Source organism: Budorcas taxicolor, chromosome 6 (genome assembly GCF_023091745.1).
Source record: "Budorcas taxicolor isolate Tak-1 chromosome 6, Takin1.1, whole genome shotgun sequence".
In the NCBI taxonomy this organism is placed as follows: domain Eukaryota; kingdom Metazoa; phylum Chordata; class Mammalia; order Artiodactyla; family Bovidae; genus Budorcas; species Budorcas taxicolor.
This window is the reverse complement of record NC_068915.1, coordinates 95,311,398-95,327,247: the sequence shown is the minus strand read 5'-3', so window position 1 is coordinate 95,327,247 and position 15,850 is coordinate 95,311,398. Positions and strand designations below refer to the sequence as shown.

Sequence of the window (15,850 nt, the reverse complement as noted above, 5' to 3'; positions counted from 1 at the left end):
ATTCAGTAGTACAGGTTTGAATCACCAGAACCTCGGCAAGACCTTAAGATTTCAGTTATTAACAACTACCTCTAGGGGCAATCCATGTTTACTGAGTTATGACAAATTTATTATAATGAAGAAAAACAAGTGTAGCCAGCCATCTTAAAAATTGCCCCAACCACTGCTTCTCAAAATAGAAAGACTAAAACTACATACGTTTATCATACAACAAATCCCATCTCTGTCCCCTGAAAATTCCCCTAATTTCATTCGCTAGAAGGGGATTTTTAAAAAAGACTTAAAGATACAGCATGCTTGGGGCTGGTGCATGGGGATGACCCACAGAGATGATATGCGGAGGGAGGCGGGAGGGGGGTTCATGTTTGGGAACACATGTAAGAATAAAAAAAATAATAATAAATAAAAAAAAAGAAAAAAAAGACTTAAAGAGCACTTTACAGCAGCATTCAGCTTTCCTATGAAATACTCAGTATCTTAAATATTATGTACACTTCTTTTTTATCTCTTAGTAAGCTTCACTGGCTTCAGAGTTTGTGGAACTGGAGGAAAAATAACCCATTCAAAACTATTCTACAAATCCATCTTTTGGCAGAATAGCAGGTATCCAAATTAAAAATAGGAGGGTCATTTTGTTGCTTTGTTTTCCAAAATTTAAATCGTTTTTGCTCCCCTTCTACATAAAGCTTAGCCACCACTCCTGAGTGGAGATAGGCAGAGGCTCTGGCCCCTGCTCCTCCGGCTTCTCAGCAGCTGCTTTCTTATTGCTGCAGCAAGGACTGAATAGATGTGTGTTGATGAGGACTTCCCCAAAACGGCCCTTATAGATAATGCCACAGCATATTTTCTGTCTTTTCCAGTATGTGAGATCTAAAAAGGGAAACACTGGCGTTCTGTTGGAGCCAGAAGCCATCTCTGTATCTGAGCCATCATCTGACTGGTTACTGTAACAGGGAGACTGAGCTGGACAGGCACTTGAGGTTGTACTGTGAGCATCAGAATTGTGGCCTTTAAATTCCTTCTGCAGTTTACTGATCTGGTTACTTTTTATCCTGTTTCCAGATAGAGTTTTCACTTTCTTTGGTCTCAGTGTAGTCTTTAGAGTGGGTCCTGCCCTTGCATCTACCACATGATTCCAGGGTTTGTTTGTTTTTTTTTATCCTGCTGGCAAATTCTTCCATCTTTTCACAAGCAGGACACAGGCATTACAGATATCTCCTGAGCAAGTCTCATGTAACCCAAAACAGCTCTGGAAATCCTTTTCATAGCGTTTACTGTCAGTGAATCGAGAACTGGAGGATTTAGCTCTGCAAATACAGCAGCCCTCTATACTTCGGTACATCTTTGGCTTGTGAAAACCAAACATCTTTTCTTCTGGGCAATAGCCTTCCAAAAGCAGCCGTTCCACGCACAATAACGTTCCCAAGGGGCGAAGTGCACGCCAAGTCAACCCCCCCTTCAAATCGCTCCCTCCTCCTCAACTGCCTTGTCTAGTAAGATTGTCTCCTGCAGTTCTCTCTGTTTCTTAAATGTGCAACTTTTTACTACTTCAGCACTATATACAGTCAGGGTGGATTGAGGGGTTCAGGTGAGTCCAGGGTATTCACAACTTTGAAACCAGTGTAATGGTCTTCTGCAAACAGAGAAAAGACTCATTTCCCTCTGCACCTTGTTGATGTTATTTATTATTATTAGAACTTCTGTTAAAGAAGTTGTTAATATGATCAGAAAGGGGAACTGATAAGAGGAACTGAAATATCTTCAAATAATAAATTACAACTTCATAAAATATAGTTTAAATAAATATGTAATTTAACTGGAACTCTCTTGCTTTTTCCATGATCCAGCGGATGCTGGCAATTTGATCTCTGGTTCCTCTGCCTTTTCTAAAACCAGTTTGAACACCTGGAAGTTCACGGTTCACGTATTGCTGAAGCCTGGCTTGGAGAATTTTGAGCATTACTTTACTAGCATGTGAGATGAGTGCAATTGTGTGGTAGTTTGAGCATTCTTTGGCATTGCCTTTCTTTGGGATTGGAATGAAAACTGACCTTTTCCAGTCCTGGGGCCACTGCTGAGTTTTCCAAACTTGCTGGCATATTGAGTGCAGCACTTTCACAGCATCATCTTTCAGGATTTGAAATAACTCAACTGGAATTCCATCACTTCCACTAGCTTTGTTCGTAGTCATGCTTTCTAAAGCCCACTTGACTTCACATGCCAGGATGTCTGGCTCTAGATGAGTGATCACACCATCGTGATTATCCACGTCGTGAAGATCTTTTTTGTACAGTTCTTCTGTGTATTCTTGCCACCTCTTCTTACTATCTTCTGCTTCTGTTAGGTCCATACCATTTCTGTCCTTTATCGAGCCCATCTTTGCATGAAATGTTCCCTTGGTAGCTCTAACTTTCTTGAAGAGATCTCTAGTGGAAAAGTTGGCTTAAAGCTCAACATTCAGAAAACGAAGATCATGGCATCCGGTTATCCTAACTGAAGTTAACTGGAAACCTATAGATATTAATGAATATTATTCTGCTTTAAAGTTTTAACAAACTTTCAGTGGGTAAAATATTCAGTTCAGTTCAGTTCAGTCAGTCAGTTGTGTCCGACTCTTTGCGACCCCGTGAATCGCACCACGCCAGGCCTCCCTGTCCATCACCAACTCCCGGAGTTCACTCAGACTCACCTCCATCGAGTTGGTGATACCATCCAGCCATCTCATCCTCGGTCGTACCCTTCTCCTCCTGCCCCCAATCCCTCCCAGCATCAGAGTCTTTTCCAATGAGTCAATTCTTCGCATGACATGGCCAAAGTACTGGAGTTTCAGCTTTAGCATCATTCCTTCCAAAGAAATCCCAGGGTTGATCTCCTTCAGAATGGAATGGTTGGATCTCCTTGCAGTCCAAGGGACTCTCAAGTCTTCTCCAACACCACAGTTCAAAAGCATCAATTCTTCAGCACTCAGCCTTCTTCACAGTCCATTTCTCACATCCATACATGACCACTGGAAAAACCATAGCCTTGACTAGACGGACCTTAGTTGGCAAAGTAATGTCTCTGCTTTTTGAATATACTGTCTGGGTTGGTCATAACTTTTCTTCCAAGGAGTAAGCGTCTTTGAATTTCATGGCTGCAATCACGATCTGCAGTGATTTTGGAGCCCCCAAAAATAAAGTCTGACACTGTTTCCATTGTTTCCCCATCTATTTCCCATGAAGTGATGAGACTGGATGCTATGATCTTCGTTTTCTGAATGCTGAGCTTTAAGCCAACTTTTTCACTTTCCACTTTCACTTTCATCAAGAGGCTTTTTAGTTCCTCTTCACCTTCTGCCCTAAGGGTGGTGTCATCTGCATATCTGAGGTTATTGATATTTCTCCTGGCAATCTTGATTCCAGCTTGTGTTTCTTCCAGTCCAGCATTTCTCATGATCAATTCAAAGGTGATAACTATGAAAACTCATTTGATTTGTTCAAACATCATTTAGAATTTTTTACTTCTTTTCACTGTATCATTTTGAGGGTCATTTATGAACTATTCAAACAAAATCATTATTTTTATAGACAAAAAGCCACTAGTTGGTATAGATATATGGTCACCAAAAAATCATAGAAGGTAGCATACAAACAGGTTAATATCTAGACAGGCTAGCTATTGGTGAAAAGCTACCAAAATATACTATTACACATAAAATAGAAACTGTAAAAAATTCCATTAATGCCATATAAACTACAAGTAGGGAAATTTTTAAATATTCAAAGCACTATCAAAACATCATTGGAGAATTCCTTGATATTTACCCCCAAGGAGTTGAATGATTATGCTTACAGAAAAACCTGCACATAGATGCTTAGAGCAGCTTTATTGTTAATTATTAAACCTTGGAAGAAACCAAAATGAATAGATAAATGAACCCTGGAATAACATTCAATGCCAAAAAGAATGAGTGACCAAGTCATGAAAAGACACAGAAGAAATTTAAAGACATATTGCTGAGTGAAAAAAAAAAAAAAAAATCCAACCTGAAAAAGGCTACATACTGTACAATACCAACTGTATGACATTCTGAAAGAGGCGAAACTATGGAGGCAGATTCATGTTGATGTATGGCAAAACCAATACAATATTATAAAGTATTTAACCTCCAATTAAAATAAATAAATTTATATTTAAAAAATAAATAAATAAAACAACAACAGTAACAACAACAACAAAAAAAGATCAGTAGTTGACAAAAGTTTGGGGGCCAGGCAGTGGAGAGTGATGAAAAGGCAGAGCACAAAGGATTTTCAGGGCATATGGGTACATGTCATTTTACATTTGTCCAAACCCACAGAATGCACATTACCAAGAGTCAACTATAATGTAAAGTATGGACACTGGGTGATCATGATGTGTCAATGTAGGTTCATCAGTTGTAATAAATTGATGAACCTACATCCCTCATTCCATTGATGTTGATAATAGGGAAGACTATGTGTGTGTGGAGAAAGCAGACATATGGGAAAAAATTAACAACTATGAATATTATTCAGATTTCACTGCAAAGCTTTGCTAGTATACATAATTATACACAAGGCAAAAGTCTTATTGATTTACAAAGTCACATTATTTAACAAAATGTAAGCTTTTTTTCCCCCTCCAAAACAATCTTAAGTTTCTGAATATAGTAAGGTGCTCAAATAGAAAACAGTATAGTTATACAAAAAATTCCTTGGAAGCTTTTCTGAGAAATTCATCCCTACATTTCTTTGTACTGAATTATCATTTCTAATTAAAAGTCTCACACACTTTGCGAACTTAAAAACCTGAAATAAATTTAAATGTACTCAATGCTCTGTGCTGACTTAAATGGAAAGGAAATCCAAAAAAGAGGGGCTATATTTATACATATAGGGGCTTCCCAGATGGCACAATGGTAAAGGATCTGCCCGCTAATGCAAGAGACTCAAGAGATGCAGGTGCAGTCCCTGTGTCGGGGAAGATTCCATGGAGTAAGAAATGGCAACCTCTTCCAATATTCTTGCCTGGAAAATTCCATGGACAGAGAAGCCTGGTGGGCTATTGTCCATGGGGTCGCAAAGAGTGGGACATGACTGAGCAACTGAGTACTCATTCATATATACATATAGCTGATTCCCTTTCCTATAACAGCAGAAACCAACACAACACTGTTTAAAACAACTACAGTCCAGTAAAAACTAAAATAAACCAACTCAATGGATATGGTTTTGGGTGGACTCAGGGAGTTGGTGATGGACAGGGAGGCCTGGCGTGCTGCAGTTCATGGGTCGCAGAGCTGGACATGACTGAGCGACTGAACTGAACTGAACTTTCATCATTGGCTCCATCTGAACCTCTCTCTCTCTCCATACATACCCACAAGTTTATAGACACAAACACATACACCCACTCTCTTAGCTTTACTCAGTTGTATATTAAAATTGTAAGCCATTTCTGACCATTGACATGATGTTTCTGTGTGTGTGTTAGTCGCTCAGTCATATCCGACTCTGCAACCCCATGGACTGTAGCCCACCAGGCTCCTCTGTCCATGGAATTCTCCAGGCAAGAATACTGGGTGGTTGCCATTTCCTTCTCCAGGGGATCTTCTCAACCCAGTAACTGAACTCATTGCAGGCAGATGCTTTACCGTCTGAGATACTAGTGTGATGTTTCTATCTCTGTATTATTCTGCGTTAAACCTCCTGGCTTCATCCCATCAGGTAACATCTGCTTTCTATCAATGCCAAGAAAGACAGGCTCTTTAAACAGACTTTCTTTAAAAAATAAGTAAAAAGAAAAATCCAGGAGTTGTATGCATCTTTAAAAAGTAGAAATCTAGGTTCTTTTACTACATCTGAAATAGGTTTTTCTATATGAAAGCTCTCCTTTACCTCCATAAAATTGTGGAAAATACCAACATCTGTGTATTGCAATAAAAGCACTACTTGTAACTGCCATTCATCAAGTCAGTGAGTAATTCGGAAAACAGTAGCAATAGACCTTGGAGTGTAGTATACGTAGGATGAAGCCAAAATGTTTTCCTAACTTGTAAAGGAAACTTTGCTATGAGCACTACTTTCTGCCAGTTTCTTCTTAAAGGTATGAGCAGCATCAGCCTCCTGTTGATTTAACTCCAATAATTGAGAGGAAATCCAAATGAGGCATGTTCCATAGGTTAACAATTCACCCTATTAGAGTAAAATTTGAAGCCCACTCTCTGTTATTACTGGAATCAGCCATCAGTCAGGCATACTGATAAGTGAAATGAACAAAAATATGCAACCTGTTAATAATTAAATGTATCATTTATTTTCCTTTCAAGAATCCACTTTTAAATGTTGGCAAAAACACACACAGCCTAAAAATGAAAGTGAAACAGAAAAAGCAAGAAGCTGATAAATTGAATAATTTACTTCTTACTGTTTTATGTTTAGCAACACTTGTGAATGGTATTGAATTTAAGACAGTTCATTTGTTTAGTGTGAATGTCTCTACGTAGTATAATTATATAAATACCTTCTCTGACCCAGGGATTGAACCCGGTTCTCCTGCCTTGTGGGCAGATTCTTTACCATTTGAGCCATGGGGGAAGACCAGGTATAACAGACATAGAAAAATTTTAAGATGAAGAGTTATATAATTATGATATACTAGAGGCAAAAAGAAATTTCAGCTAGGAAGTGTTTTATAAATGTCTCTACTATATTGTACTCTATCTAAAATAAAAATAAGCAAAACCACCTCAGAGAACCTTCATGCTATTAAATTACATAAGCTTCGAGTCCAGTGCAATTTCCAAACAGCTCTTCTATGATGGATTCATGATTGGAATTATATTCCTATTTTCCTAGCATTAATAGTAGAAAGCAGGTATTCATCTTTACAGTGATACCTTTCCTAGTTCTCTCTGTATCACTGAAATGGAAAAACAAGTCCTACAAACAATCCTTCTTACTCTAGACCTTCCAACACTCTCAGCTTTCACTCTGCAGTCAGAAACTAAGCTACAGTCAGCGCCTCTGGTTTTCAGGAAAACGACCCAATGTTTCCCAATTCTAAAGTAAGAAAATACTGAGATCCATATACCTGTGAGATTTTTTCTTTCTTACCATTGACTTTTCACCTTGTTATTATTCAGTCATTCAGTCGTGTCTTACTCTGTGACCCAATGTACTGCAGCACACTAGGTTTCCCTGTCCTTCACTCTCTCCCAGAGCTTGCTCAAACTCATGTCCATTGAGTCGATGATGCCATCCAACAATCTCATCCTCTGTTGCCCCCTTCTCCTCCTGCCCTCAATTTTTCCCAGCATCAGAGTCTTTTCAAATGAGTCAGCTCTTTGCATCAGGTGGCCAAAATATTGGAGAATTAGCTTCAACATCCGTCCTTCCAATGAATATTCAGGATTGATTTCCTTTAGGATTGACTGCTTTGATCTCCTTGCTGTCCAAGGGACTCAAGAGTCTTCTCTGGAGCGCAATTCGAGAGCATCAATTCTTTGGTGCTCAGCCTTCTTTATGGTCCAACTGTCACATCCATACATACTGGATAAACCATAGCTTTGACTATACTGACCTTTGTCAGCAAAGTGATGGTTCTGCTTTTATATACGCTGTCTATTTTTGTCATAGCTTTTCTTCCAAGCAGCAAGTGTCTTTTAATTTCATGGTTGCAGTCACTGTCTGCAGTGGTTTTCACCGATTTCCCCCATATTTACAGCTCTAACTCCTGGCATCACCCTGCTCATTTCCTTCCTCTTCTCCCTCCCGCCCTTCCTTCTTTTCTCTCTATTTCTCTCTCTCTGTGTCCATTTCTCTCTATCTCTCTGTGTCTCTCTAATTCTCTCCTCCCCACGTTTTTGGTTTTAACAAATGCTGACACCTAAACATCCTTATTTAGAGAATACACTGAAAAGACAGACATGATCTCATTCCTTATGGTGCTTCTTGCCTCTGGTCTATCTAAGGAGACAGATATTGAAAGAAAATGCAGGTGTGATGAAGAAGTTTAGGGTATGACAAGACCATATAATAAGAATATTTAACATTCTATTTTTTATATTCCTCCTAAGGAAGTAACAGTCAAGTTTGTCTCTGAAAGATATAAAAATTACACAACACAAAAAGTATATAAATTCAAAAATATAAAGCATAATAGAAAACTGTTAAATAAAAGCAATCATAATCTTGTTTGAAAGGTCCATCTTCTTCTTCACTTAGGTAAAGAAAACTGTCCCCAAGAGACTAGCCTTCACTACTTCTTTTGCTCCCTGTCTACCTCTTTTCCTCCCTTCCCTCTTTCTGTAAATATTTTCTGAATGCATACTATTTTCCAAACACAAGAAATAACAATCATTATCAAAATTATCTACAAACTGTTATCACAATTTAAATCCACACATCCCCTGCTATAAATTTATTTTACAGAAACTCTCGGGTAAGCTAAGGATATTTATTAGTTTTATAACAGAAAAAGGTTAAAAAAATACTATGCAGTTTTTAAAAAAGATTGAGGCAAATCTATATGACCTAACTTCACAAACAAATTTAGATTTATTGCCACATGGAAACAGTAAGCTGCAGAAAAGCAGATACAACATAATCCCATTAGAGTATATATGGAAAATTATTTCTAAACCTATATCGATAATTCCTTTTACTAATGTATTTATACCTCTTCCTGGGTCTACAACTATGTACCTGTTGCTATAGTAATAGCCATGTATCTTTGTACATCCATGGAATGTTTCTGGAAAGATTTACAAGAGATACTGTTAGTTTCAGAAGGAGCAGTGAGATTCGAAAATGGGACTTTAACTTTTAATCTATACCTATTCTTGGGAGCTTCACTGACTCTTCTGTCAGCAAGTGGAGAGGCCTCCCTAAGAAAGGTAATTTGATTCCCATCGGCCTAAGAGGACTTTCATGGACTGGCCAGAGCTCACCATCGCTGGAGACAGGAATGGTGACCATCAAACACACAAAACAGAGCAGCATGACTAGCGTGTAGTACTCAACACACCAAAATTTTGACAAGTGTCATTAAAAATAACAGCTAACAATAGGGGAATCTGGGTAAATGGTATACAGATATTGTATTATTCTTGCGTCTTTTCAACAGTTTAAAATTATTTCTAAAGGAAAAGATTCAAAAACAAAACAACAACGACAACAGCTGGCACAATGAAATGTTAGAGAGTAGGTGACCAAACAGACCGGTTTTGGTTTTCTGTAAAAACAAGTGTCCTCTTTTCATTTCATTTGTAGGTTATGTTTAGAGCCAGAATGAAATACCACAAGCAAAAAGCTCATTTTGAAAGCACATTCCTGACATTTGTCTCCATTTCTTTTGTTTAAAAGGTGATGTAGGGAGTCAGTGGACTTCGCAGGTGGTGCAGTGGTAAAGAATCCACCTGCCAAAGCAGGAGACACAAGAGAAGTGGGTTTGAGCCCTGAGTCGGGAAGATCCCCTGGAGGAGGAAATGTCAACCTGCTCCAGTATTTTTGCCTGGAAAATTCCATGGACAGAGGAACCTGGGGGCTACAGTTTATGAGGTCACAGAGTTGGACATGACTAGCGCATACAGCACAGTAAATCAGTAGGAGGATTTTTTTAATGCTATTTCCTCTTGGCGATACAATCTCTTTCAGTCTTCCAGTCTGTATCTAGAGTTAGATGTACTAGTATAACTTCTTTTATGTTTAAGGAAAGATGATAATTATGAAAACACAGTAGAAAAATCATTTTGATATTTTTCTTCTCCCATTAGGCCAATTTCTACCTTTGGAAAATAAAGTCAAAGGCATGCTTAGTAAGCATTTGGTTGAAAAGTAAGTGCTGTTCCAAAGAAAATGTATTTGCACAGAAATCTCTCTCCAAGAGAAATCATCTAACTCCTATTTTTAAAAATACAAATAACTTAACATGACCTCAAGTAGAATACAAATAACAATTTCTCTTTTAATTGAGGTATGAATTTTTTATAACTGAGTCACGAAAGATGGAGCTGTCAAATTTGTTCTCTGTAACTGAACTTACCTTGTGATCCTTCATTTCAACTGGTGGCAAAATACGTGATCTTGCCAGTGCAAAACAAACTCAATTCCTTTCTTCCTAGTTTAAACATACTTTCTCTGAGGAAAATATTCTCATCATCAATCTCTTTTTGATCTTCTTAAGATTAAATTTCTCCTTCTAGTATCACACAGACCTCAGAGGACAGGTGTCCAATCCAAGTTCACTGACATCTACCCATTCTGCCTTCCTGATGTAGTATATAATTCGTGTGTGTGTGTGTGAGTTTCTCAGTCATGTCTGACTCTGTGATCCTATGGACTGTAGCCTGCCAGCCTCCACTGTCCATGACAAGAATACTGGAGTGGGTAGCCATTTCCTTCTAGAGGAGATTTTGCTGACCCAGGGATCCAACTCGGGTGTCCCTCATTGCAGATGGATCCTTTTTCATCTGAGCCACATAATTCATACTTTCAGCTTTTGATGGTTGTCCCTGTGTTTACCTTGAAACATGAGTGTCCCTCTCTGCTTCCGAGTTGCTAGTCATGGGCACACACCACCAACACTGCACAGTGCAGACGGAATATGGGGCTTATCCAGGTAAGCGAGAATCAGTAGAACACACAGCAGGCCCAGCCCTCAGTGCTCCTCACCCACTGCTCAAATCCACGCGCACATGGCCAACATTCCAGCAGAGAGGAGACTGGCATCAGTAACACCCCATGAGTGTGTAAGGCTAAGGGCCAAGGAAACCTATGTGATCTGTATCAGTAAAACTTTCTTGTCAGGGGAGAGGCCCTGTTTGAAAGGGGTTGCCTTTGGACCCCAGTGACTGTTCTTCTATTGAACGAACTCACACCTGCTGAGCCAGCTTCGTGCTAAGCAACCAAGGTAAGAAAAGAAGTTAGCCACCAGGCTGCTGAATTTCCTGGTGGCTCAGTGGTAAACAATCTGCCTGCCAATGCACAAGATGCTGGTTTGATCCCTGGGTCAGGAAGACCCTCTGGAGGAAGAAATGGCAAGCCACTCCAGTATTCTTGATGAGGAAATCCCACGGGCAGAGAGAAGCCTGGCAGGAGGGCTACAATCTGTCGGGTCTCAAAGAATAGGACATGACTGAGCAACTGAGCACACACACACACACCAAACCTAATGATTACTTTTTTATATTTAAATTTTATACTGGAATGATCTGACAAAAAGCAGAGAATTGATATTTTGTCTTTTTACTTAGTAGTTTCAATAATTTTTCATTTAATTATCTTGAAATTTGAAAAAAAAAATGACATCATTGTCTGCTATTAGTCCTTGAATCCTTCCTTCATAGCTCAGTTGGTAAAGAATCTGCCTGCAATGCAGGAGACCCCGGTTCGATTCATGGGACAGGAAGATCCGCTGGAGAAGAGATAGGCTACCCACCCTGGTATTCTTGGGCTTCCCTTGTGACTCAGCTGGTAAAGAATCCACCTGCAATGTGGGAGACCCGGGTTTGATCCCTAGGTTGGGAAGGTGCCCTGGTGAAGGGAAAGGCTACCCATTTCAGTATTCTGGCCTGGATAATTTCATGGACTGTATAGGCCATGGATCGCAAAGAGTCGGACACGACTGAGTAAACTTCGCTTTCACTTTCCATGTTTATATGTACAAATGTATTTTATTTTGTTAGGTTATTTTTTAGGCTAGATCATTTAGGATATTGATCATCTTACACAACTGCAGTGAATGCCTATGATCTTGCCAAGTAGTCCAGCTTTAACAGGCATGCATCTAGGGTTTCATTTCTGTATTCTCTTCTTCTACACTTACTTAGAACCTCTTAATTTTTAAGAAAACTGCTTTGTTCTACCTCTTACTCCTCCCTATAGAATTGGACAAGTTGGTAATCCTTGTTTCTCTCAACTGGGTGGAGCTAATAAAGCTGTAAGTGTGAACTGGTATAGTGATCCTGCTGTTGATTAGTTGCTAAGTTGTGTCTGACTCATATGGGACCCCATGGACTGTAGCCTACCAAGTTCCTCTGCCCATAGAATTTCCCAGGCAAGAATACTGGAGTGGGTTGTTATTTCCTTCTCCAGGGGATCTTCCTGACCCAGGGATTGAACTATGACTCCTGCACTGACAGGCAGATTATTTCCCACTGAACCACCAGAGAGATCCTAGATAAATTAAATTCTACACTGTAGAGCAAAACATTCCCTTTTAGGCTAGTTGTTCCAAAACCTATCCTAGGAAAAGTAGTAGCAATGGCAAGTGCAGGTGCTTTAAGCCTAAGCATCCATTCAATAGAGATTTATTTATCTGTTTGAAGAAAACATCTTTTTCCATCTGACCTTAGGATATTCTCTCAATAAAATCTAAATTTAGGTGAAGAACAGAGAAAGAATATATATATAATGTCCTCAAACTCCAGTGGTATTTATTATTTATTTATTCATACACTTACATTTCAAAATGCACAAAATATGGCATATTTTCTATCAAGGAAAGTTTATAAAATAAAAAATGTTAATTATCCTAATCAGATAAACTCAAAATGTAGGCAAAAGTTGAGTTATATTTTCCTGGTGACTCAGCAGTAAGGAACCTGCCTGCCAAGCAGGAGGTGAGGGTTCCAGCCCTGGGTCAGGAAGTTCCCCTGAAGAAGGAAATGGCAACTCACTCCAGTATTTTTGTCTGGGAAATCCTATAGACATAAGAGCCTGGTGTTATGGTCAACAGGGTTGCAAAGAGTTGGGTACAACTTAGTGACTTAAAACAATAACAAAGCACAAATTTCCCTGTATCACAGATAGAGAAAACAAATGTATGGATACCAAGAGGGAAAAGAAGCGTGGAAGGAGGTGGGATTGAGACTGACATATATATACTATTGATACTATGTATAAAATAGATAGCTAATGAGAATATACTATAGACCACAAGGAACTCTATTTAATGCCCTGTGGTGACCCGAATGGGAGGAAGTCCAAAACGGAGGGGATATACGCATATGTATGGGTGATTAAAAGACTCTTACTCCTTGGAAGGAAAGTTATGACCAACCTAGATAGCATATTCAAAAGCAGAGACATTACTTTGCCGACTAAGGTCCGTCTAGTCAAGGCTATGGTTTTTCCAGTGGTCATGTATGGATGTGAGAGGTGGACTGTAAAGAAAGCTGAGCTCCGAAGAATTGATGCTTTTGAACTGTGGTGTTGGAGAAGACTCTTGACAGTCCCTTGGACTGCAAAGAGATCCAACCAGTCCATCCTAAAGGAGATCAGTCCTGGGTGTTCATTGGAAGGACTGATGCTGAAACTGAAACTCCAATACTTTGGCCACCTCACGCAAAGAGCTGAGTCATTGGAAAAGACTCTGATGCTGGGAGGGATTGGGTGCAAGAGGAGAAGGGGATGACAGAGGATGAGACGGTTGAATGGCATCACCAACTCGATGGACATGAGTTTGAGTGAACTCCGGGAGTTGGTGATGGACAGGGAGGCCTGGCGTGCTGTGATTCATGGGGTCACAAAGAGTCAGACATGAATGAGCAGCTGAACTGAACTGAACTGATGGGTGATTAATTGTACCATACAGTAGAAACTTACACAATATTGTAAAGCAACTATGTTGCTGTTCAGTCGCCAAGTCGTGTCCCACTCTTTACAACCCCATGGACTGCAGCAAACCAGGTCTCTCTGTCCCTCACTATCTCCTGAAGTTTTCCCAAGTTCATGTCCATTGCATTGGTGATACCAGACATCTCATCTTCTGACACCCTCTTCTCCTTCTGCCTTCAATCTTTCTCCTCATCAGGGACTTTTCCAATGTGTTTGCATCACAGGACCAAAATACTGGAGTTTCAGCTTCAGCATCAGTCCTTCCAATGAGCATTCAGGGTTTATTTCCCTTAAGATTGACTGATTTGATCTCCTTACTGTCCACGGGACTCTCAGGAGTCTTCTCCAGCACCATAGTTCAAAGGCATCAATTCTTCAGCACTCTATCTGCTCTACAGTCCAGCTCTCACAACTGTACATGACCACTGGGAAGACCAAAGCCTTGGCTATACGGGCCTTTGTCAGCAGAGTAATGTCTCTGCTCTTCACCACACTGTCTAGGTTCATCATAGCTTTTCTGCCAAGAAGCAAACATCTTCTGATTTCATGGCTGCGTTCACAATCTGCAATGATCTTGGAGCCCAAGAAGAGGAAATCTGTCACTACTTCCACCCTTTCTCCTTCTATTTGCCATGAAGCAATGGAACTGGATGCCATGGTCTTAGTTTTTTTTAATATTTATTTTTAAACCAGGTGTTTTACTCTCCTCCTTCACCTTCATCAAGAGATTCTTTAGTTCCTCTTCGCTTTCTACCAATAGAGTGGTATCCACATATCTGAGGTTATTGATGTTTCCCCTGCCTATCTTGATTCCAGGTTGTAACTCATCCAGTCCATCATTTCTCATTATATGCTCAGTGTATAGATTCAACAAATAGGGTGACAGCAGACAGCCCTGTCATACTCCTTTCTCACTCTTGAACTGGTTCTAACTGTTGCTTCCTGAACCGCATACAGGTTTCTCCGGACAGGTAAGATGTTCCGGTATTACCATTTTGTTAAGAGATTTCCACAGTTTATTATGATCCACACAGTCGAAGGCTTTGGTGCAATCAATGAAACAGAAATAGATGTTTTTCTGAAATTCCCTAGCTTTCTCTATGATCCAGTGAATGTTACCAATTTGATCTCTGATTCCCCTTCTTTCTCTAAATCCAACTTGGACACCTGGAAGGTTTTGATTCACACAATGCTGAAGTCTAGCATGCAAGATTTTAAGCATGACCTTACCGCATGGGAGATAAGTGCAACACTCCCAGGGTTAGCACATAGTATAGCAACTACACTCCAATAAAAATTAATTTTATACATTAAACAAACAATGCTGCATGATAAAACAGTGAGATTAAAAGTTTAACATCCTCATTTTACCTTGTTAGGTATTCAATATAGCTATAATAAACTGTTAGTTCTGAGTCTCAATTTCAGAAGTGTTAGTTGCTCAGTCATGTCCAGCTCTTTGCGACCCCGTGGACTGAAGCCCACCAGGCTCCTCTGTCCACGGAATTCTCCAGGCAAGAATATTGGAGTGGGTAGTCATTCCCTTATCCAAGGCATCTTCTTGACCCAAGCATCGAACCTGAGTTTCCTGCACTGCAAGTGGATTCTTTACCATCAGAACCACCAGGGAAGCCCACTAAAAGTAGCTGAAACTTCTTAATTTTTCCTAGCGGTTCCTTTCTTTAACCCTCTGAGATCACTACTTTATATAATACTCTTCTTGTAAATCTTAGTAATAACTAATATTTACTGAGCACTCACTAAGAACATTACATACTCTATCTCATTTAAAGAGTTCCATAATTGAATGACTAAGAGCAAGTTTTCACCTTGAATCCATAGCTGAGAAAACTGATGTACAGAAAAGGTATTTCATTTTCCCAAAGAGCCCAAACAAGTAAATATCATAGCTTAATTATAAATCTAAAACTTTGATTAAGACACCTACTATTTTTTACCACAGAGTTAAGTCTAAATCCATTTATTAAAAAACTTCTTCCTTATATTTTGGACACTCAGAACCATTTCTTTAGGAGCAATCCATTCCCATGGAATTACACCTTAATTTTTCAACAATGAAAAGAAAATAAACGACTACAGTATTTAATAGCTGCCATAAGTTGTGCCAGTGGTAAGGAACCCGCCTGCCAATCCAGGAGACGCAGGTTCGATCCCTGGGTCGGGAAGATCCCCTGGAGGAGGGCGTGGCAACACACGCCAGTATTCTT

General features: G+C 39.6%; 1 protein-coding gene across 1 annotated transcript in view; it reads right to left on the bottom strand.

Annotated features, from left to right (window-relative positions):
• Positions 1–15,850, bottom strand: part of CFAP299 (cilia and flagella associated protein 299) — a 689,564-nt gene that overhangs the window by 374,647 nt on the left and 299,067 nt on the right. Inside the window, exon 4 of the mRNA XM_052642206.1 lies at positions 6,069–6,140. Within this exon, the coding sequence (XP_052498166.1) occupies positions 6,069–6,140 (72 nt within the window). The remainder of the gene's footprint in view (positions 1–6,068; positions 6,141–15,850) is intronic.